Here is a 23,488-nt window from a genome sequence, read left to right as displayed (position 1 = left end):
CCTTTTCTTTGCAAACAGAACTGTGGGATTCTAAAAACGACCCTTGGGATGGGTGCAGGTCCAGGAGCAAGGAAGGGGGTGTTTAACTGACAGCCCTGGAGTAGAATGGAGGGAGTGAAGTGTCCCTTGTGCTGCTGGAGGACACAGGGCTGACCAACAGCCCTTGTGTGGGAGATCTCTCTGCTTCCAAGGCAGAGCCACTCAAGAATTAACCACTGTTTATTTTAACAATAAATTACATCTGTACAATCGAGGTTTTACAAATACATCCAAAAGTTAATATCAAAATAGACCCTTTAGAACTTTGCCAGGCGTCTCTCGTCTCTGTACAAATGCACACACAGAAGAGGTAGCGTCAGAAAGGCCTTGGAAAATGGCTTTTGGAAAGTTTCATGGGCTTAGAGCAGTTCTGGAAAGCAACCAGCAGTGCAGTGAGAGATGGCACCTGCAGAGCAGGGCTGACCAGTCCCACCTCGGCAGGAGGAGGTGGCAAGAGAAGGAAGAGGAGTTTCCCAAAGAGCACTGCCAGCAGGTTTCCACTGTATGAAGGTTAAGCAGGCATTTTAACAAAGGAAAAACATCCCTTTCCTCTGTGAAGGGCTCCAGGACAAACACACCTGCAGTAGGAAGGGGGTTCTGCTCTGTCTTTAAAAACAATGAGCATCCATCTGTCCCCATTGTCCCTCCTCAGTCCTTCATTCCCAGCCTTGTCCTTCCTCCCTTTCCATCCTCCAGAGCCCCCCACGGGACACAACAGACTCTTTTATCTCCCCTGTCACTTCTAAAGTACCAGCAAAACAAACACAAGCGTTTGCCTATGGGCCCATTAACAGCACTGGGAGCAGCCCAGCCCCCCTCTGCATCCCAACGAGGCCGTGGTTTTCCTGGGTATCCATGGATATCCAGCCAGGACTCCCCCTCGAGACAGAGCATTCCATTGGCGGGTGGTTTGCAGCAGAAATTCGACATTTAATGTCCACAGGTAACCAGGTTCTTTTTCCTTCAACTCCAACACGAACCAGCAGCGTTGAGAGCAAAGAAGGCGGGTTTTTGGCTCCTCCAGCACCTCCCTCTCCTCCCCTAGGGAGTCAGGGTTCACCTGGGCCAGGCCAAGGCAGGGCTGAGCCCCCCAGCTCCAGGTCACAACCCTGGGATGTCACTGCCCAGGGGGTGTCACAGCCAGCCCAGGGATGTCACAGCCCGGGGTGTCCCAGCCTGGGGGGTGTCCCAGCCCGGGGTGTCAGAGCCAGCCCCTGCTCTCGGCCTCCCTGTGTGCCGACACCTGGCACTGCTCCAGGGTCTGCTCCAGCTGTGCCAGTTGGCAGCAACCAACTTCCAGCCTTTCCCTAGGGAAGAGACAACAGTTAGGACACAGTGGACCCATGGCACAGACGGGAATCTTTCCAAATGTTCCTTGAAAAGAAAAGTTTTCGAAAAGGAAATCTCCATAAAGCTCAACAAGCAGCAGTGACTTTTATATGAACTCCTTAAAACAGCCACCCCACAATTGCAGCAGGCAGAGCTCTGCTCCCTTTTCCTGGGTCAGGGGAAGGTGGAGGAATCAGTCACATCCTCCAGCTTTCTGGACACATTGGGGATTCTGGAAGGTTCCATTCAAACCATCTTTCATATTTGCATACACTGTATTGAAACCCAAAACAAGTCTCTTGCCTACACTGATTTATGATTTACACCTTTCCCTCAAAAGAGGGATCCAAACCTGAGCACATGTAAACATTCCATAACTTTGGTTTCCAAGAGATTATTTCTCAAAAGACCATTTAAAAGTTACTCCTCAAAAAAAAAGGAAAAAACCCATCCCTGAGTTCCACAAGAGGAAAAAACCCATCCCTGAGTTCCACAAGTGCGGCCTGAGCCAGACCAGCCTCTGAAGTACTTTTTTCTACTCTGCTAAGCACAAATTTCCACCCCCTCTTCTCTTTCTGCCTGTGTTGATGCAGGTCTAGAGCCAACAGCCAGAATTGGTTTTTTCACTTGGATCAACTTCTAATCCATCCATGTGGTGGGTGACCCCAGTGCCCACCAAAGCCACTGTCACCGCCCTCCTCAGCTGGACAGGGCAGGAAAATGTCACAAAGGGATGGGGGAAAATCACCTGAATGAGTTCCCAATGGAATCACAGCAGGAGAAAGAGAAATCAACCCAAATCTCCAAACTGCTCCCTTCCTGGGCCCAACTTCACCCCTGATTCCCTGCTCCCGATTCCCTCCCCTCCCGGTGCCGCAGGGGGATGGGAATGGGGGTTGTGGTGTCTCTGCTGCTCCTCCCTCCTCAGGAAATAAAACAAAAAAAACCCAATCCCCACTCATTTTCCCCCTGCCCCTCCTACAAAGGGGGTTTTGGATTTGCCCACATGATTTCTCTCAGGGGACCTTGGTTAATCCATGATAAAATGCACGTTCAATCCATGCTAATCCCTGTCAACCCCCCCGCCGTGTGGTCATGCACTGCCTTACCTGTACAACTCCTGGGAAACACACCCATAAAGCTCCTCAGCAGTGAACTTCAGACTGTTATTCACCTAAACCAAAGAAGGAATATAGTAATTTATCAAGTACCACATCTCCCAGATATGTCTATCTGTGTATATAGATATGTACAGCTGGTATAACACACAGGTAATGTGTTACCTAACAGCTCTCAGGGGGAGAGAGTACATTAAAAAAGTCATCCTATGTGCTATGAAATCAAATATTACAAACTCCAGCTTCATTTTCTAACCATTTCTGTGCAAATCTGAAAGACCTTAAATAACTCCTCCTCCTCTCTTAATTTACCCAGTAGTTACATACATATATATATATATATAGATATACACACACTCCCCCCTCTCAAATGAAGATAGATCACATCAATGCAAAAATTACATGTACAGGTCCCAACCCCAAATATATTTTCCTGTATAGTAGAGCACTGAAAGCCTCTGAAATATGGAATACACTAAACAGAAACATATTCTACTGCAAACACTCATTTCAAGGCTTTTTACTCTCAACAGAGACTCGTTCACACAAAATAAGTGCTCAGAAAGTCACACGAAGAACTGGTAGAAATCTGAGTACATTTGGCAGATGCCAACCAAAAATGTATCTTTATGTTTCAACACCTAATAAATAAGGGCAAATAAACAAAATAGAAGTGGAAACAGAGTGATGAGACACAACCTCAGGGCTCCTGGAAATAAGAAGTGTGAGTGAAGTGACCGAATACTCCAGAAAACGTCCTACCTCGTGTCTTCTGAGGAAGTTATAGAGGGTCCAAATATCTTGGAAACTGCTTGTTGGGCTCAAAATTCTGAAAGAGAAAAAGTTTGGGTTTTTTTTAAAGCAAGTGTAAAAGGATTCTGTGAAAGGGTTAAAAAAATAGTCAGAAATGCTTCAAGGGGAAAAAAAAATCTAACTATTTTCTTTAAACAAAAAGGAAATTATGAACTTTGAAGAATTTTTCCTTTGCCTCCTGTAAAAGAATTAAAGAGCTTATTATTTCTGAGGACCTTCTCCGGAGGCTTTTCCTCATTACAAATGCAATCCATGTTTTTTGTGGGCGATTCCTCCCCGAGGAGGGAAGAAACCCAGCAATAATTAGAAGCCTTTTGTTGCCCATCAGCAAAGTCCTGCTGGATTCATGTGGAGCCACAGCAGAGCCACACTCGACACCCAGCTTTCCCACAGCAGCTCCAGCTTTAACTCCTTCCCTCCCAACTCCCATTCCCTTCCTGCTTTTCCTACTTCTGATCATAATTCCCACCCAACACTGCCCAGGGACTGTGGGATGTGGCAGCTGAAGGGATGTGGCTTTAGGAAGAACCTCAAGGGACACCCTTTCCCAACTCTGATCCAATAAGGAAGTGGGTTTTCTCCCCAAATTAATTCTCCTCCTCTACTTGAGCAGCTCCAATTCAGTTCCACCTCAGTGGAACTTCATTTGCATTCCCCAGGAAAAGCAGAACCCTCCTAAATGCTGCAAAATGTACCTCAAATCCACAGGAAAACACACAGAACACTTGATATATACTAAGAAATACTGACAAAATTCTGCCTCTGAAGGTTTAAATAGGTAAATAATCATTAAGATAATGACCAAGTTTGGAAAAAAAAACAAAACCTTTCTGAGAAGTTCTATTTACTTTCCCATGGGAAAGTGCCCAAATTCTCCCCTCCCTCCCTTTGCAAGCTGTAAGCCTTTATAAGTGAATTAATTAGGAACTGAAAAACTGGGAAACTAAAGGCATAAGTTGAAAATCCAGTTAAAAGACACTGTACTTGAAGCAGGCTGGGAGCCCATGACACAGCACAGGATTTACTGAACTAGGAACTTCAGTGCTTATTTCCATCATGATTTTACATAGGAGTTATCACCAAAAATTTCCTGCAAGCTCCCAGACCTCAGGGTGGGTGGACAAACCCACTGTGCCTCTGGTTCTTTGGGAAAAAAACCCCAAAATAAAATGTGTAAATAACCATCCATTGCTTCTCTGTCTATACTGTGTTTCAAAAGCAAAGGGTGCAAATCCTCTTTTTTTTTCTTTTTTTGCCTTTCTGTCAGCACAGCCAAACCAAACTACAACAGCCCACAGGATGAAATTCAACTTTTAATGAATCCAAGTCACACTCTCAGCAGGGGTTGGCAAGGATGGGTGACACAGAAGCTGCACTGCCACTAGAATGCAATTTATTGATCAACCTAAAGACTCCAGAGTGGTTCCACAGTTTCCTGGAAATATTCAGCCCTGTGAGGCAGAGAATGTTATGGACACAACAAGTGCCTGTGGATACCTGCTCCAAAAGGGAGGTTAAATGTTGTTCTGGGACCAGAAAGGAGAGAGTCACTCTTGATGATTTTATCTCATAAGCAACAGAGCTTCCCAAACCACTCCAGATGTTCCTCCCCTCGTGTCCTGTCACTCATCTGATGCCAAACTCGTGCACAGAGTGTAAGAGATTCAAAGAGATGGACAGGAAAGAGCTCAGGATGTGGTTCTGTGCCAATGGATTTGGGAAAAAGCAAAACCTCTCTGAAAGAAGCAGCAAATGAACTTCTCAAACAGAAGGGGGAACCTGGCGGGAAATCCAGGGATTTTTCCCAGGGCAAAGCTTCCCTTTCTTCCTGACACAACTCCCTGCCCTGGCAGCCTGAGGGAAGGACAATTTCCTCACTGGACACCAAGAAAAAGAAATCTCAATTCCTTTGATGAAAACAGTTTCTCTCCATGTGCAGAACTGTAAAATGAGTTAAACTGCAGAACCACTGTTAAAGGATTTAATGCCAACGTTCAGTGACCAGTTCTGACACAGGAACATCCCCCCCTGCACTGCTGAGATCTTAAAAAATTACACTTCTGATTTACAAATGTTCCTGGAGCCCTCGTCTAAGCCAGTGTTTCCCAAACCATTGGGAGTAGGAGAGAAATTCCATTTAGATAAAATATTAGAGAGCAGAATTCAGGTTCCTTCCTGCAGTGAGCAGGGCAAATATTTTTACAGCTGATACTGTATTAGTATAAATATTTATGAGGGTTGTATCTAAGAGGACGTGAGGGATTTTAAAGCTGGCACAGGAACAAAACAATTATTTCTTAGCCAACAGATGGAAAGAAAAATCCAACTAGAAATAACTGTATCAATTCACTAAAGGCTGAATTTTCTTTCTTTTCTAAGAACAAGGATTTATCTCAAAGGAACTTGGCAGGAAACATGAAGACATGTAAAATTTCCCTATAAACCTTGGAATCAGATCTAATCAGCCAAGGGAAAATGTCAACTATTTTAAAGAGTTAATTTAAGAGACCTTAAATTAGGTCCCTTAATTAACTGGTTCCAAATAATACCCAACTCAAACACAAATATAAACACTGAGAAATACTATTTAAAAAAACGTGTCATGGTCTCACAATTTTACCTGACTTAAATTTCAAATCTTTCTTCATGATTAGTAATGACATTTAGTTGCTAACCACAGCAATTATTGTCTCAGCTTTAGAGCTGAAGCACTGTCAGACATTTCTGGCACGCAGAATTTTGCAATTTAAATCCCATTCTGCTCCCAGTGCTGGCAGAGGAAGAAGCCAAGATAAAACTAAAAATGCCCAAAGTTACAAGAAAAGGGTATAAGATGTAAAAAGCTGTTAATTTGACATCTTCCATCAAACAGCCTTTTTGTTTTGGTTTTTTTTTAACATCTGTATTTGTTATTACTGGTTCTGCTCATCGAGCCTGAGCAGCTGGAGCAGAGCCACCACTGGAGCCTTTTTTTCTGACTAAGGGCATCTCACACACATTTATCTCAACAAGTGTCATTGTGCTTTTCTAATTGTTCCCAACACTCTGAAAATCTAAACTTTTAATGCAGCTGAACTTTCAGGATAATTTAACTGTCAGACTTCCAAACTTTCACAAGGTGTTTCCCACTCTCTGTTCTGGGCAGCAAGGACCCCAAGGGAACACAGAAACCATTTGCATTTTAGCACTAAAAGCTCCAAATATTCAACCTGGAGCTTTTGCACTACTTTTTCTCCAGGGTCTCCTTTTCTGCAACCATATAATTTAACTATAAGTCACCAAAAGGTAGTTTTTCAGAAATCAAGGACAGAAATCAAGTTTTAGAGCAAAATGGAAGCGAGAAGGTTCTCACCTGCCCAGGGCAGGGGGTGGAACGAGAGGAGCTTTAAGGTCCCTTCCCACCCAAACCAGTCTGGGATTCTAGGAAAACTTCACAAGTTTTGCTTTAATTCATATATAAATGTACAAGGAGTCCTAAATCTGGTCTCTGACTCTTTGGAAGCCCCACTCAGAAGTCTCCAGGTCCCTTAAACCCCTGCACTCCAGGCCAGAGCAGCAGGGCCCTGGGTGCAGATTCTCCCCATTTTTTGCTCCACGATGCCACCTACTGCAAACCTGCACATCATTTCCAAAGGGAAACCTCCAGGAACACTCTCCATTCCAAGGAATCATCCTGTGCATTTCAGGTTTCACTGTTACACAGCTCTCCCATGAGGGGGAATGTGGGAGGTGAGGAGCTTTCACGAAAATGTAACATTTTGTACTGAAACACCTCTGTAAGGCAGAAACAACCATCCCCAAGCACCATAATCCCCTGAAATCTCAGCCACCACGGTTATAAACTGATACCACAGGATTTGCTGCAAAAACTTTGGGATTGGAATGAAAAAAAGCAAAGTTTAGCAGTAACCTGCTTAATTAAAACAATTTTTTTAGAGAAAGAAACCCACTAGCAATAAAATGAACCTGTTAGCACCAAGTTGCTCCAGCTCACGTTTCTACCCAGATTTTTCTGTCTCTACTTTCATAATACTGAGATCATTTCTCTTTGAAAGACAATTCTTTGAATGGATTTATACTGCATTGCTGTAAAAAAGGAGTAAGATTAACCAGGAAATTCATTATTCCTCCTGAAACTTCAATTTTATTATTCCGCTCTCTTGGAAAAATGGGAGAGGACTGGCCTCACACTGACAGAGTAGTTTTAGATGGGATATTGGGAAGGAATTGTTCCTTGGGAGGGTGGGGAGGCCCTGGCACAGGTTGCCCAGAGAAGCTGTGGCTGCCCCTGGATCCCTGGAAGTGTCCAAGGCCAGGTTGGACGGGGCTTGGAGCAACCTGGGCTAGTGGAAGGTGTCCCTGCCCATGGCAGGGGGTGAATGAGATGAGTTTTAAGGTCCCTTCCCACCCAAACCATGCTGGAATTCTGTGATGCTACGAAGGCAGAGGGAATATGATCCTTCCTAAATGGAGAGTGCAGCTGCTGCTCATCGTCAGGGCTGGGACACAGGTCCTGACTCCTGAAGAACACTCTGGAATTGGGAACAAAGCCCCAAAACATTGTGTCCTTCACTACACTGGAGATTTGCCCCCATTCCATGGGGCCTTGCCCTTGGAAAGCCAATGCTCTGAATTATTCAAAGCTGCTGCCATCAGAGCTGATGTGTTAATCATGTCCCAGCTCCAGTTACCCTCGGAGCAGAACTGACCTGCTTGGCATCAAACATGGAAAAACAAATCCCAGAGCTCTCTTCCCACAGAAGAGAAAATTCCCTGCAAGAGATCTCAATGTCTGCAACAGTTCCACGTTCTTTGGCTACCAAGAAATGGTTCTATGTAGCCTTGACACCAAGATTTCCACTGGGAATCACATAACTAAGCACACAGAGCTCAAGGGTGGTTTGGTATTCAAATATTTCAGTGACTTTTAGGGACTTCAAGTGACTGTTACTCACTTTTCTGCCCCAGTTGGAATGCTCACCTACTAATTCCTTCCTGGATATCCTTCACAGCTGCCAACAGCTTCTGCAGGCCTAAAAAAGCTTCCTCAAACGAAGACTTTGCAGCCATAGTCACTGCACTGGGGTCCAACTTCTGGAATATTTCAATACTAAAATTAAAAAGAAACAAAGAAGAGACAGAGGAAAGCAGTTAATAAAAATCCTCAGAGTTCAGAGAAACTCAGTATCTGTTGTGTGCACTGTATTTGGCCTATTAAAAAATAAGTCAAATATAAACTTACACTAAACCCATGTTGTGTAAAACAGTCTCAGAACAAAATAACCAAATTAAAAGCAATGGTAAAACACCCAGATGGAAAAGGGATTCATTTCCTGCAATTCTGAGTTTCCATGAGAAAGGAAATTCATCCCTAGACTCTGCAGTTGGATTTTATACAGTGAAGGATTTTGCTTCACAAGAAAATGTTTTCTATTTCAAACTGATTAAAAGTTAAAAATAAGGTAAAGAATTTCGTACACCTCCACTGGATTTGGAAAGAAATAACCACAAGAAATCTTGGAGCTTGAACTCCTCTTTTCATGGATAAATATGAGATTTCCAGGAATGTCTCACATTTGTGGGGTTTTCAACAACATTTTCCAAGGCAATTTGTTTCAGTTGCTGCCCACAATAGAGCAGCAGAAGGACATAACAATTTGCATGCTCCCAACTTCTTTGTGTGACAGGTTGGGTGATTTTTTGTGGGGTTTTTGGGTTTGATTTTGATTAATTATCAATAGGTTTTATTCTAAAATAGTGGGGGGAAAAAAGCTCAATTTTGAAGTGTGCTTGTTTGAAAATTATTTAAGGTTCTGTAGAAGTTCTGAGCTCTTTTAGCTTTACCTGTACAGGTTCATTGTGTTCCAAACACCCTCAAGGACCGACCAGATTTCCTGGTGCCTGCTTTCCTGAGCCACGTGAAAGCTTGGATGTAACTCTTTTTCTTCAGGGTTTGGCAGATTGGGTGTTGTGGCTTCCATTTTTTCAGCATTTTCTGAAAGAACCATGATGTCTTCTGATAAATGCTGCTCACTGTCTGCCCTCACCTTATAAAACAGTTCAGCAAACAAATCATGAATGTATTTGGTTCCTAACTTCAGAAAACTAGAACACTTCTACACACTAAGAGCAGTAGTGAGGGACTCATAGTGTGGGATTCCTTCTTCAGAAGGAGAGACAGCAATTTAATCTTTAAGATTAAAGAAAGCTAAGACAAAGTAATGTTTTTCAGTCACCCTCCCAATACTAACACAAATACAGGGGGAAAAAGGAGTCTCCCAAATATCTACAGATATTCACCACATGAAAATTAAAGTTGGGGTCTGTTCACTGAAAAGATACCAACGACAACATTTCCTGCAAAACTTAGTGGAAATGATGGGAATAATTAAGAAATCTAAGCCAGGTTTGTAATATGGCCATGGAACAACTGGAAGATGAGGTGAACAAGCACTGGAGCTCCTCTCACCTCTGCCAGCCCCTCCCACAGTTTAGTCACTGCAGCATAAGCCTGGGGCAGGACACCGTTGTAGTCCGACCTTGAGCTGAAAGCATGGAGTAATGTTTTGGATTCCTGGAGCAAGACACGCACTGTTGAGGAGTCAAATGGTTCATCTGATATTCAGACATCAATATAAGAGGAAAAAAAAATAAATGTTAGGAGTTATCAGTCTTGGCAGGCAAATTTAATACTCAAATATCCCAAGAGAGGCAGAAGCACAGAAGCACAGAATGCCCTGAGCTGGGAGGGACCCTCAAGGATCATCCAGTCCAACCCCTGGCCCTGCACAGACACCCCAACAATCCCCCCCTGTCCCTCAGAGCATTGTCCAAACACTCCTGGAGCTCTGTGCCCACTGCCCTGGGGAGCCTGGGCAGTGCCCAACCACCCTCTGGGGGAGTTTAACAGGTACATCTGATAAAATCAAATCTTAAAAGACATCTTTAAACAAGTCAAAGGTTTGTGGGGGCTTTTTTGTTGGCTTTTTTTGGAAAACAAACCTCCCTGTCCTCATCTGCCACACCAAGTGTCCTTTGCTCCTCCATAATTTCTTTGGCAATAGATAATTTGCAGATTATTTGCCCACATAACACAGGGGCAAAGGAGGGAAAAGGATTATTTGCTTTTTCAAAATAGTTCAGAGACTTTGGCAACCATTAATACACACAGTCTGTAACTATAAACCAGAACAGTGAGGCTTTTTACAAGTTTACAATTAACATTCTCAAGGATTTTTACCTGTACAAAGGTGTTTAGAGAGACACTCAACAGTTGAAAGTAAACTCCTTGGCACCACAATACCAAAAACAGCCATCCAGTGTTTTTTATAACACTTCAGCAGGTTTACTAATGTCCATGGTGGCTTCAGATACAGGATCTGAAAGAGAACATGTTATAAATTCAAAGGTTGCTTTTCATTTACAGCTATTCCTGTGCATTCCACAACTGCTCCATTCCCTCTGTTCTCCCATAACGGATGATTTGTGATTGCTGAAGTAGAGTTTCAGTGATTCCTCAAAAATAAGGCTTTATTCACATGTAACAAGTTCATCTATTAAATAAAAATTTGATTCAGCAGCATGGGTCGAATAGTGATGCTCATGTACAATGTGCAATCGCTCCCATGATTTTTGGTTCCTCTTTCCTCTAAAAACAAAATCCAAATGCTCCTGAGTTATCTCAAAGTGATCTAATGTGTTGCTTGTGCACAAAAGCCAGAACAACAATAAATATGCCTTTGGTTTTCTAGTATTGCTAAAAAATAAAAATAAACATTGCTGACTGTATACACATGAAGTAACATATGTGTATTGCAAAAAATTGAAATTTATGAGTATCAAGTGAAACTAGAGTTTGAAGAGATGTTAACAGAAATGAAATAAGTTAAACAGAAGTGACCAAAAGCTTAACTGTCATCCCATGATTTTTGGGGTTTTTTTAAAGCCACAGAGGCTCATCTGTAAGAAATTTAAACTTCTAATTAACCCCCACCAGCTATGAAATGGAATCTAAACCAAAGCATGGACAATTTATAGTGCCTGGTCCTTGGGTACAATTTCTGTTTAAAATACTTTTGAAAGAGTGTTTGGAGGTTCTCCTTAACACCCTTGTAATTCTGTATCTGCACTGTAATCCATTGAGCTGTGAGCAATTTTATCCACAAGGTATCTAAAACCATCAGTTGTGGTGGGGAAGAAATGCCTGCAAGAAGAGCCCCAGGATTACACAGGATGTGATGGAATGATTTCTTGCAGGACATAATTACAGTGCAGTGATTTACCCAGACCAGAAAAGCTGAAATAAATACAATTTTAATGCAACTAATAAAAAGAATTCTGAAAATTCACACTGAGCAGCCAGCATCTCTGCCACTGCATTATTAAAATTCTGTTAAAATACTGCACAGTCATTACTGGTCAAACAGAACAACCTTGTTATAAAATGAAATATTAGAAATGAACCCTGAGTTGTCCACTGGCAGTGAACTGCATAACTGAGCTGTTTGGCTTAGCACAGGTATTACTATCATTAAAATATTAAGGACATTTAAACCTCTTCATACTTGAAACATCAAGGAAGATGATGTAAAACCCACCTCCGTCCACAGGTTTCCAAATGCAAGTTTCATTTCAGTCTCCAAAATACAAGACAAAGCTTCTCCTAAGTTCTTCTCAAGGTCTGGAAGCACATTTGGGAATTGTGCAGTAAACCCAGCATCACTTCCTTGTGTCTTCTCAAATTCTGTATCTGCCAAACCAGTGATGTAAAAGGTATTTATTGCAACTGTTTCTGTCTCTAATTTGTGTTGATAGTACACAGAGAACTCACCCCCATAAATACAGACTGCATTTTATATTTATATAAATACAATAAATTTTATATTTATATATTTATTTATATATGTTTATAAAGCAGATGGGCTACACCTAAACAGGTTTCAAGTATTTCTAGTTATATTCACTTGTACTGTGGGCATTTTTAATTATGAGCTACTAACCCCAGAGCATTACTAATTTGTGATATTACTCCACATTTCCTTTTTCCTTAAATAACTTAGATTATGTACAGCCAGTGGGGTTATCAGCAAGTTTAAGATGATCACTCCTCAACATTGCAAACTTTGACAAAATGAAGAACCTCTTTCAGTCCTAAAAGGTTCAGGGCAATTTTTAAATGACTCTAAACACAGGAAATTCATGCTGTGTTTTTTTCTATAAAACAAAAATACATCATACTTGAATTTCCTAGAACTCTGAGACAGATGCTTGAATAAAGGTCTCAAACTTTCAGAAAACCAGGTACCTTTGAAAACAACAAATGTGCCCCAAACAAAAAGTATTCCTAAGGATTCAAAGCACAGGAGAATTGAAATTAGAGTAGGAACTGTTACATCCAACAAACTCACCACGTTTTGGCTGCTGTTCCCCACAGCTCTGGGGCCTGTTCACATTCACATTCTGCAGAGCAGTGACCAAATCAGCTTTGCAGAATGCCTTGACCTCACTCACAATGGCTTTACTACACAAATTTTTATCATCCCTAGGAGAAGAGAGAATGAACTGCTGACATAAAAGTAATAAAAGCAACACACACGGAGAGAAAGTGCATCTGGAAAACTCGCTTTGGGAACTTCATCATGTATGACTTTTTTTTTTCTCAAGCAATTAGAAGCAGATCAGAAAATTAAACTAGAAAATTAAAAGTAAAGCATCTTTTCTGAAAAGAAATTAGAAACAAACTGAAAAGTGTTTCAGGCTCTAGGTTTGCTTTAAGAAAACAACAGCTATAAATACTGCAGCAATGATGCCTGGTTTCTATGATCTTAAAGCAAACAAGGCAATAAGATAGCAATCTTATTTGATTGCTACAATTAATTCTCGTTTTTGAGACCCTTTTTTACTGTTCTACTGTCCAAATCACTATCCCAGATGCTGCCCTGAGGTTCTGCTCCAGCAGAACTACTCCAAAGAAGCAGGACAAAGTTGGATTTAGTGCTTTCTCAAAAATTCCCATTGCTTGTATGGAGAGAGGATAAAGGGATTTTTGGATGAAAAGCACTTCTGAAGTCACTTCTTGTTCTTTACTCAAAGGAACCTAAAATCACCACCAATACTGTGACTGAAATGGTATTTTCAGCAGCCACTCCTGTCAACTTAAACTAACTGGTGCCCAGTGTCTTAACCCCACAGACTGGAACTAGGCAGGAACTGGTTCTAGCAGAGCCCAGAGCAAGTTGTTGCAGTACAGCCAAGGAACACCAGCCCTTGAAAACCAGCTTCACCTGCTCCTATCAAATGAAAATCAACACTCAGAAGTCAGCTGTTATCTTCACAAAACAGGAACAGCAGCAGCAAATCCATATCCAGCTTCCCCCTCAGATTAACCCCGTGTTTGCTTCTGCTCATCTGGCTGGGAACAGTGATAAACTATCTCAATCATTAATACAAATATTTTTTTCTATTTTGTAACTTCAGTAATACCTATGAGAAATCAGGCTAAAATCTGAGAAAGCTATACTTTAACAAGTTTTAAAAGGGAATATTGAGTAAACTTAATTCTGCTTCAGGCCTGACATGAAGGTGATTACATCTGGTTTATGATATCCCTCTATTCTAAGCTTTTCAGGGGGTGATTGCCCTTCAAAGAGTTCTACTGCACAACAGCCCTTCAATTTGCAAACAGTGCATGTGGCAGGAGACCTAAAGCCAGGCAGGGACTCACGTGCAGAGGATGACAACAGCCTGAGGGAAGAGGCTCTGGTACTGCAGGCAGCACTGCAGGACACGGTCGTCGTTGTTCTCATCACTCAGCCCATCTGCAAAAAGGCAGGGCAAGAAATATTTCAGGGCAGCCACGGTATTGTTTGTACATTTAATTACCCCCCAAACAAGGAGAGAGAAGTGTAAAGTGAAACTGAGAAGGCCCTGAGCAAACCACACTGAACACGGCACTAACACTGATCAGGTATTTGCACAGCACAGCCTTGGTTCTGCTCTGAAGGCTGCTGGCACCTATTAGCTAATTGTAATTAGCAAACTGCACAGTGAAGACTCTATTAAAGGTTCCCACTAGGTGAACTCCAAGGATGAAGTACCCCACACCAACTGACTGCACATATATTACATATTTTTTGAGAAGCCAGCTGCATGGACTGTCCCCACAGCCTGGAATCCTGGTTTTTGAGACACTTGTAGATGAACTGGACTGCAGGGATAGCTCTGTCCCGGACATGGTGCAACATCTTCCCCTTCTTCAAGTGGTCCAGCTCTTGTAGGACGACCCAGGGGATTATTAAAGCAAGTCTGTCAACACCTGGAAGGAAAAAACCAAACCACAACCAATAAATGATATTTTGAAGAGCCACACAAACTACTACAGAGAACTTTTAATTCAAACATCGTATTTATGCAAGTTCACACTTCTCTTTGTGCCAGTAGTTATCATATTCCTTGCTCAAGAGAATCTGGCATTTAAAAAAGAACTGAAATGGCCAAGGTCCCTCTTTCTAACCCAACCTCAAACTGGCACTACACTGATTACATGGAAAAATGACAATATTAGGCAAACCAAAGGAAGACACAATTTTAATCAACAGAACACTCTGACAACAGTGTGTAGCAATATTATAAAATACATTTGCAGCAATTACCTCGCCACACACTTGCTGTAAGATGTTACAGCAAGGTGACACAGCAGCTGAAATAACAGGCTGCAAACACCTGGATGACCACAACAGTCACTGTGCCAAAACAAGCATCCCAACAAGGAGCCATGGCTTGTTCCAGTTGCCAACCAGCATTCCTAAGCCAGGAATAAGAGTATGGATATTGCACCAAGGGTTTAATTGTGTGTAAGTATGGCCTGAACTTGGTCCACTCACAACAAACACTTCAACTGTTTTCTGTCTCATTCATATTATGAGATGCAATTTTGAGAAAATACATTAATAACCATCTGCTTTGTAATAAATGGTCAGGAATCTGTGACCTTCTCAACGTGCAGGACCAGAAACTGGGAGCTGCAATGTTCTAAAAAGGCAACCCAGGGTAGGCAAGGCAACACCATTCCCAAAATGGGAAGAGAAATATGGTCTGACACTCTCCTGAAAATTACTCAGGAGTAAAGTTATGATTAAAGCCACTTTCCAAGTGGCTGGAATGAGTGTATTCATGAGCTGAATCAAAGCACCCTAAGCATTCTGCTGGATTCCAAATGTGCTTCCAAGAACTGACATGCAAAACCCTAAACCTGCTAACATTAAATTACCCAAACCTTCCCAACATATTAGAGCCAAATGTTAAACCCAGAACCTGCTTCCTGAATTCCTGAAAACTGCTCAGTTCTGTGACCTTTACCAAACAGAAACACAGCACTGACTCATGGCTTACCAGACTTTAAATGTTCTTAGATTTCTAGAAAAAGAAATGCTAAAAGGAGAGTAGAAAACACAATTATCACTAGTTATGGCTTAAATGCTTGCATTATGTTCTTAGAAAGGGTAAGACTTATTTAGCTCCAAGAATTCAAGCATGTTCCTGGGAATGTCTGCCATGATTCCCTGCAGGTAGATTGGGATAAGCACAGTACTTCCATAGCTGGACTTCCCATGAGAGGCAGCTTGTTTGGGCTCACAGAACCAGCCTTCTGCCTCTGCAGGAAACCTGCTGCCCTTTGAAGGAGCCCAGCTTCGGTTTTCTCCAGACAGCTCCAAGTTCTTACAACATCTGTTTTTTCTTACAATGGATTCACATACCTGGTATATCCTCAGACTTCAGGGATCTGACAAACTCAAGGTGACTAATCATGATGTTTGTGTCAATCACCACCAGAATGTTCAGACCAGAAGCCTCTGGGGGAAAAGAAGAGAAAAAAGAGAAAACAGAGCAGCAGTGAAATAATCAGTTCTGTACTCCCTACTCAGACCATCAACCAACTGTAATTACCAGCTGCAAGCAGAGAGCAAAGAGCACCATGACATACCAGCAGAAACATTTAAATCCTGTTCTGGAAGATCAATGTCCATGTTTGTGAGCTCTCCACAAGCCTGGACCACAGACAGTGCCATCCTCTTCTCCACACGGGCAACGTGCAAGTCTTCAACTATCTGCATCTACAGGGAAAACATGGGCATGGATGCAATCCACTGGAAGGAATCACTTCATCATTGTCCCCCCCAAAAGATCTTTTTGCATTAATGCTGTTAAAACTGGCTCAAAATGAAGTATGAAAACCAGTAAGTTGGTATAGGAAATGTAAAGCCATGAGAACTTCTGCTCCTCTGGAGGCATCAGAAATATGGCCTGGAAAGAAGATTTAGGACCTTTCTAGCTGGTACCCAAAAACTTTGTTCCATTTTTTGCTACATAAACTGCAAGTTTCCTCACAGGAACTTGTTAAAAACAAAGTCTTTCTCCCAGCTAAAAAGTTAGAGGATGGAAAATGAGACAGCTGGATAATGTGAGCAACTATGAGGGCCCCTTGCAGATAACAACAGAAAGACAACCTTTATCTCAGAAAGTTCCTGATTAGCAGCACTTTAGCAAGTTTGTTTAGCATTTAAAATAAATGCTCCGCATTTTTGAAGGGCAGATCACAAGCCAACAATGCCAAATGCTAGGAAAGGTCATGGAATTGTCCAGCTACACAACCTCAGTGCCTTTGCTTTTTAATACAACTCAGAAGCGTTAAATTAAAGCATTACAAACTTCTTGGTCTGTTTCTGGGTTCTGACTGTCTTGAAGGGCTGGAAAGTCTTCCAAGTTCTGCAGGAAGGATTAAAAAAACCCTCCCAACACCACAAAACATCAAGGAAGACTGAGGAGCAAGTGATTCCCATGTCAGGAGTTCCAGGATAGAGCTCCACAGTGTTAAACAAGTCCATCACTCACCTTTTGGACAGGCACAGGCTTTCTGACCTCACCTTCCTGGTAGGACTGGGACTTGCACAGGCTCTCCAAATTCTAGAAACAAGTAGGAATAAAAGTAGAACATGTATCAGACTTTTACAGTTGTTTTTAAAGAACACTGAATACTCCCAAGTGAACTGAATAGGGAACATCAATTCTATGTTTTTTAGCATCTACAGTATCATTTCAGTAGAGCTTAGAAGGATGGCTCTCTTTTAAATAAATAAGAGTGGATTACAAAGCAAATTCCACCTGAACATTAAGCCCCCACTTTTTGGGGGTTGAAGGTGCTGGAACAGCCTGCCCAGAGAGGTTGTGGAGTCTCCATCCTTTGTCCTGGGCAACCTGTTCTGGCTGATCCTGCTTGAGCACGAGGGCTGGACTAGAGGATCTCCAGAGGGGCCCTCCAACTTCAGTGATTCCATGATTTTGCAAGGAATTACCATCTCTGCATATGCACAAAAGGCTCACACTACCATACCATGCACTGAAATCCTCAAAAATTCTGGGCATGTTACACAAGAACAACAACAAAGAGAACCACCCCACGCTCAAGATCTAGCTTGTGTTTGGCTCTGCACCTCAGCTTGAACTCAGAAATGAACCCCTCACAGCCAAATGGGAAGTTCTGCAGGAAAAGTACCAATTTAACCCCTGATCCACACCAAGCTCTCCTGGCATCACTCTGCCAGCAAGTCTGGCAGCAAGCTTTCATTGCTTCAAGTCCATTCATTTAAAAAAATTATACAGCCATGTCAACTCAGAAACAAACTCCTGTTGATTTATACCTAAATGGAAGGATTCCACACCCTCAGCAGCAGAGCAAAGCTGTGAAAGCATCTGCAGACACAGCCCAAACATGCAAGACCTTTACTCTTCTGCTCTGTTTAACCATTCAGCAGAGGAACACGTTATCAAGGTTTACACTGGGATCACAAAAATCCCCCTGGTGAAGCCATGAAACCTGGCTGAATTCTGGAAGGAGACAGTCTGAGTACAGAAAACTCTGCCACTCGGAAACCAGCCCGAAATATCTACCTGCAGAATACAAAGAACTGGGTTCTCATTACCTGCTTAAAACACATTTTTGTGGCTTTCAAGTCCCTTTCTTCAGTCCCTGAAGGTCCAGAAGGTTCAGGAGAACCAGCATCGTGCTTTCTGCGCTTACGGGAGTCCCATCGCGGCGGTGTCTCGGCTGAAGAGTCTGTTGCTCTGTGTTTACTTACGTGCCTCTTTTTCACAGAAAACTCCTTACATTCTTCCTCCTCCTCCTCTTCCCAAAGGCCAGATAGTACATCTGACTCCTTAGTGACAAGTCTGCCACCACACACAGTCCTCACGGAGGTGCCAGGTGGCTTCTTTGGAATTCTGCCATCTTCACTCCGCTTCTTTGAGCCGTCCGCCCTTTTACACGGCACATCGGACACAGATGACTTAAACTTCTCTATCATGGCTTGTTCTGCTTTTAACTTGAGCTTGCAGAGCTCAGCTTTCTCTCTCTTTCTCTTCAGGGCCTTCTCCCTCTGCAGTTCAAAGGTGTACCAGAGCCTTTTCTCTGTTCCCTCCAAGCGACTCCGTTCCTTGCTGGCAGTCACCGCGTCAGGAGTGCGGCTGCTTTTTCCGTGTTTAATTTCTTTGGGTTTAAATTGGATAACGACTTTCTTTTGCTTTTCAGGTCTAACTGAAGAATTGTCTGGGGTTTTGCTTCTATTTGGAGATTTTCCTCGGGATCTTTCATCAGCATCATGAGAAACACTAGAACTTTGGTGTCGCTTCTTCTCTTGCCCATCTTTCTCTGGTTTGGATCTACAGAAACATCACAAAAAAAGCAATGTAATTTAGCCCAGTTAATGCAAAACAGCAACAAAAAAGGCACCTACATTTGATTTAGGCATTTAGAGCTAAGTATTTATGAGCACCAGTTTGGTCTGCTCTTAAATATGAACTTGCAGCACCATCTGTCCTTTAAAATAGTTTGATGCAGCGTTTTTTAGATTCACATTTCTCCACTGTACAGTTACTTCAGCTTCAAAAAAAAATGGAGAAAAAGCCTTTTCTGCATTCGGTATCTGTCAGTTTGAGAGACACCCTACAAAGCTGGGTTTCTTCTTATCACACAGGTAAGTTTTAACAGCAGTTTAATGATAAAGGAGGTGTGTCACCCTGAAAGGTCAGCTTGGTCACATAGTGTCAAAACCCACACAGCTTTCAAACTGTTTGTCCTGCACTGACTGGAGAACTTGGAAAAGGAACAACTGATGGGAATACAGTAACATTCTACAGAAATCATGAATGATAGAAGAAAGTTTCCTAGTCAGTTTTCCTAAGAGCAGAGAAAATACTCAGTAATTATTATTTACTTTACACTAGCTTTGAAATACCCAAAGAAAGACTAGTTAAAATACTGTGTTTTATTTGATGAAAAGGTTGAAAAAGTTCTTCAATTCAGCATTAAAATGTTTGTGATTGTTACATTTTTAAGTAGTTCCATTTAATGGCAGGGCAAGAATTTACCTCCGGAGTTCTGTCTCTCCTTTCATAGTGTGCTTATAAGATCTTGTGTCCTCAGAGGTCTGAAAGAATAAAAAATTCAGGGCTTATAGAGGGAACTGCAGTTAAAATAAAACACACTTTCATAAGATGGTGCCATGATTGAGTGGTTTGGCTACTTCAGGAAACTCTGACAAAGGGTGCAAAGGATGTGGATGGAACGATAAGGGTGCAAAAGGGTTTAGCAGCATTTAATTATTGAGTACTTTAACATTCACCAAGTGATTCAATAGGGTTCAGTACAACAATGACTTAACTACAGATCTGAGATAGCAACATTCATCCCATGATCAATTCCCAGGTCAGAAGATGTGTCCCACACCTACTGCCATGTGTGTGAAGGTACTATCCAAAATTCCAAAGTTGTGACATTCATCAAATCCTTTTGTTTCCCAACTGCCAAGGGATGCACCTCGAGGAGTGTGGAGACGTGTGGGGGTATCAGCCCACACCTCCTCATCAGTGAGGGTCCCTGAGGATTCAGGAATTCCAACAGACATCCCGCTCTGAGGACCGCTGTTTGTAGGGTCACAAGGCCACTGACTTTGGTCATCACCAATTTCCCATCCTGGCCATATCCCAAGTCCATAAGTCCCGGGCTCTTTCCCAAAGCACAGTAACAATGGGACTGTTCCCCTCGGGCTGCAATCCCCAGCGGTGCCGTTCCGCCCGGGCAGTGATCGTTCCGCCCAGGCGGTGATCGGTGATCCAGGGCAATGGTTCACCCAGGCTCCCAAGGATAACGGCTCATCCTTTGTTCCCCACCTTGGCTGGGATGTTCCTGGTTGTTCCCACCTGTACCACCCAGCAGCTCCTGGCAGGATCAGGGAGCACCTCCCAGCCCAGCTGGAGCAGTCAGGGGACACTTCACCGCTCAGCGGGTCCGTCAAGGCTTATCAGGAGCTTCCGAGATGCTTCCAGCAAGGCCAGGGATGGGAGGATGCACCACCACAGAGGAACAGCATGAAAATGTGGTCACACAGGCCTGGTTAAGGGTACAGACAGTCCTCAAACAAAGAACTTGGACATTCCTTGTCTAGGAAGCAGTGGTATCACTGCTTGCTGTGCCCATGTTGCATCCATGTCACGGAATAATGGGAAGGCAGCTCTGAGCAGGGCAGAGCAGCAGCTCTGGGAGAGAGGGGAGAGCAGCAGAAGGACAGACTCTGGATGAACTCTGCCCCATATGGCAGTTAGTTTTCCCCAAACTACAGCAGAGTGCAGGAAGTTACAACACAGAATGGTAACATATGGATTACTTGGGATAAGGAAGCTCCAGACAGTTCATCCTTTTACAGATAATTCACTCCTTCAACACTTGTGGTGTGCTGACTCAGTGAGGCCATCAGGTCACTGCTGCAGAGATTTTTCCTACCTAGACAGGCCTTAGCTGGTTTACTTCCACATTGGAAAGCACTCCACTCAAAAATCAAAGGCTTGCAGAAAGCAGTGGAGTCCTAAATTAAGGCAATTCTGAGAACTTCTGCCTTGGTTGGTTGGTTCTGGAGGAACCAACTGATCTGTAGGATCAGTGTCAGCAATGCAACAGAAAAAAGAGAATGACAGATGATTCCAAAGCCCCCTCAGGTCACGTCCATACCCCCAAGGTGTGTCCCCCACTGGTTGGAAGGCAGGGAAGGGTCTCCCTTGGGGCAGGTGGAGCTCACGATGCTGGTGGGACAACTCCTGGTGGTATCCCCGCTTTGCCAGCTGCTCAGGTACTAATTTCTCTCTTCAAGGCCTATTCCCCAACCATCACCAGTTTTTCATGGCATTTTTAATATTTCTTTTCAACCCATCTCTTCCTTTTCTCAAAAGTCTCTTGTTAACTCCCTGATTTTCACTTAATTTGGTCATCACAAGCAAGTTTTCTTACTGTTCCTTTCCTCAGTTTGGGGTGTAAGACACCTCTAATCCATCCTGGGATCACACTGGAGAACTCTTGCACTATTAAAGGTTTACTCATCCTTTTGCTACTAAATAGTTGGGCTTCTCACTGTTGCTTTTGGTGGTCAATATCTGCATAAAGCAATATTTAATGCTGCCTCAAATTGAAATCAGGCAACACTTTGTATTCTTCAAATTAGTAGAGGCATCAGCAATGGCAATAAGCTACAGCAGGAAGTTTTAAGCCAAGTGCTTACCCTTTGTATTACAGAAGTAAAAAAAAAAACAACAAAACACCTAAGTTAATGTTAAAACACAAATTGAATAATACTAAGGAATTCAGGAGAAAAAAACCCAGCTACAAATATTTGGCTTTGAACAACATTTTCTATAAGATTAAACAGTTTCTAATGTGAATAACTGAGTTTTTAAGGTCATAATACCACGCTCATTTATTAATACTGCCAAAAAAATTTTGATAAGACAGTTAAAAGCTCTCTTACTTCAAATACTCCTTGCAAAATTCAAGGGGAAAAAAGAACATTGCAAGAAATGACCAGAAAGATGATCACCCCTGTAGCATCTGCATTTTACAAGTGATTCAGTGAAAGTTCACTCACTAGGTACAAGTAGATACCAGGACATGCTGAGTTTTGGTCATTAATTTATGTCTCAGTGCTTAGAAGGAAATATTTGAGAGTCGCTCATCAAAATGCTGCAAAAAGTACAAGTTGTGGTTCATCAGAATATAAAAGTGTATGATCCAAGATGCAGAACAACCCCAGAAAACAGCAGTGCTTTCGGTAACAGTTCTAAGCTCAACTTTCCTCAGCCAGGAAGATACACAAAAATAAAAAAGCTTCTTATTTTCTGACAACTACACTACTCACAGCCCTGGAGAAAAACCTAAGTTATATACATAAACACAACCATAAGTTATCTGACCAACTCAACCCTCCTGCTGCTCTTTATGACCTTGTATTTAAATTGGATTCATCCTTCTATCACAAAGCTACTAAACAAGTCATGTTTTTCGTTTGAACACAGGGGATTGAATTAAGATAATAACAGTAATCATATTTTGTTTCCTACTTTGTCATCCCGGCCATCCAAACAGTCTTCCTTTTCAGGTAATTTCTTCAGTTTCTTTTTAGACATCTTCAAATCCTAAGAAAAGAGAGTGCTGCCATTATTATTTGTGTCAAGTTCTTAGTTCCAGCTATCATAAAAATAAATTGTAACTGCACAGAGAAAAAAATATTCAAATACTCCTCTTTTGTTTTCTCATTACAGAGCCACAGCAGACCTCGACAGGGTTAATTATTCACATCTAAGGGAACTTCAGAGCAGAAAAGGATGGTAATTATCCCCCCCCAGCTGCTCCAGAAACATCAGTTTTGTACCAGCAAACAGAGACAAACATCCTTTAACCTTCAGTCGTATAACCAAGTTTTAAGCCCATCAGACACGGGCAGGGGTTGCGCAGGGAGCTGGCGGAGTCACCGTGCCCGGGGTGCTCCGGGAAAGCCCGGCCTGACACTCGGGGCTCCTTCTGACAAGGTGGGCATCGGGCACAGGGTGGACTCGATGGTCTCAGGGCTCTCTTCCAACGCAACCGATTCTGCTCGGCAGTTCCAACCGCGCAACCCTCGCAACTCTCGCCTTCGCTCCATCCCCGGGCCGGAGGTACTGTCGTGACACCTCACGACAGCCACGCCACCCTCCACACAAACCAGCGCACTCGAACCAGGCGTTCCCGAGGGCTGTAAAAGGCTTCAGCATGAGGCGATTCCCAGAGCCGGGCAGGGAGCCCCAGGAGCGGCCCCGCCCTGAGGGGGGACAGG

At 42.8% G+C, this 23,488-nt stretch overlaps 1 protein-coding gene across 1 annotated transcript; it reads right to left on the bottom strand.

The window, feature by feature from the left end:
• Positions 1 to 201: 201 nt before the first annotated feature.
• Positions 202 to 23,228, bottom strand: SWT1 (SWT1, RNA endoribonuclease homolog). Its single transcript, XM_027704476.1, has 19 exons — positions 23,014 to 23,228; positions 22,737 to 22,811; positions 19,722 to 19,780; positions 18,278 to 19,013; positions 17,194 to 17,261; positions 17,007 to 17,067; positions 16,282 to 16,411; positions 16,055 to 16,150; positions 14,425 to 14,613; positions 14,023 to 14,116; positions 12,707 to 12,840; positions 11,897 to 12,057; positions 10,540 to 10,678; positions 9,769 to 9,914; positions 9,144 to 9,346; positions 8,281 to 8,409; positions 3,249 to 3,315; positions 2,478 to 2,542; positions 202 to 1,346 (listed from the first exon to the last, which is right to left on the bottom strand). The coding sequence occupies exons 1-19, from the start codon at positions 23,065 to 23,067 to the stop codon at positions 1,241 to 1,243; spliced, it is 2,712 nt and encodes a 903-aa protein (XP_027560277.1). The 5' UTR covers positions 23,068 to 23,228; the 3' UTR covers positions 202 to 1,240.
• Between the last annotated feature and the right edge of the window lie 260 nt (positions 23,229 to 23,488).

Source organism: Neopelma chrysocephalum, unplaced genomic scaffold (assembly GCF_003984885.1).
Source record: "Neopelma chrysocephalum unplaced genomic scaffold, ASM398488v2 Primary Assembly neopelma1_281, whole genome shotgun sequence".
Classification (NCBI taxonomy): domain Eukaryota; kingdom Metazoa; phylum Chordata; class Aves; order Passeriformes; family Pipridae; genus Neopelma; species Neopelma chrysocephalum.
Note: the sequence above shows the minus strand (reverse complement) of the source record. Positions and strands in the feature narration are given on the sequence as shown.

Bases quoted from the DNA above. Each gene is read 5' to 3' on its own strand.
- SWT1 (XM_027704476.1), bottom strand. From the start codon at position 23,067: ATGTTTGTCTCTGTTTGCTGGTACAAAACTGATGTTTCTGGAGCAGCT. The intron at 12,058-12,706 runs GTGAGTTTGTTG...TTTACATCACTG, and splicing joins GGAACAGCAGCCAAAACGTG to GTTTGGCAGATACAGAATTT. The intron at 10,679-11,896 runs GTGGGTTTTACA...GTTCTCTTTCAG, and splicing joins TTGGAAACCTGTGGACGGAG to ATCCTGTATCTGAAGCCACC.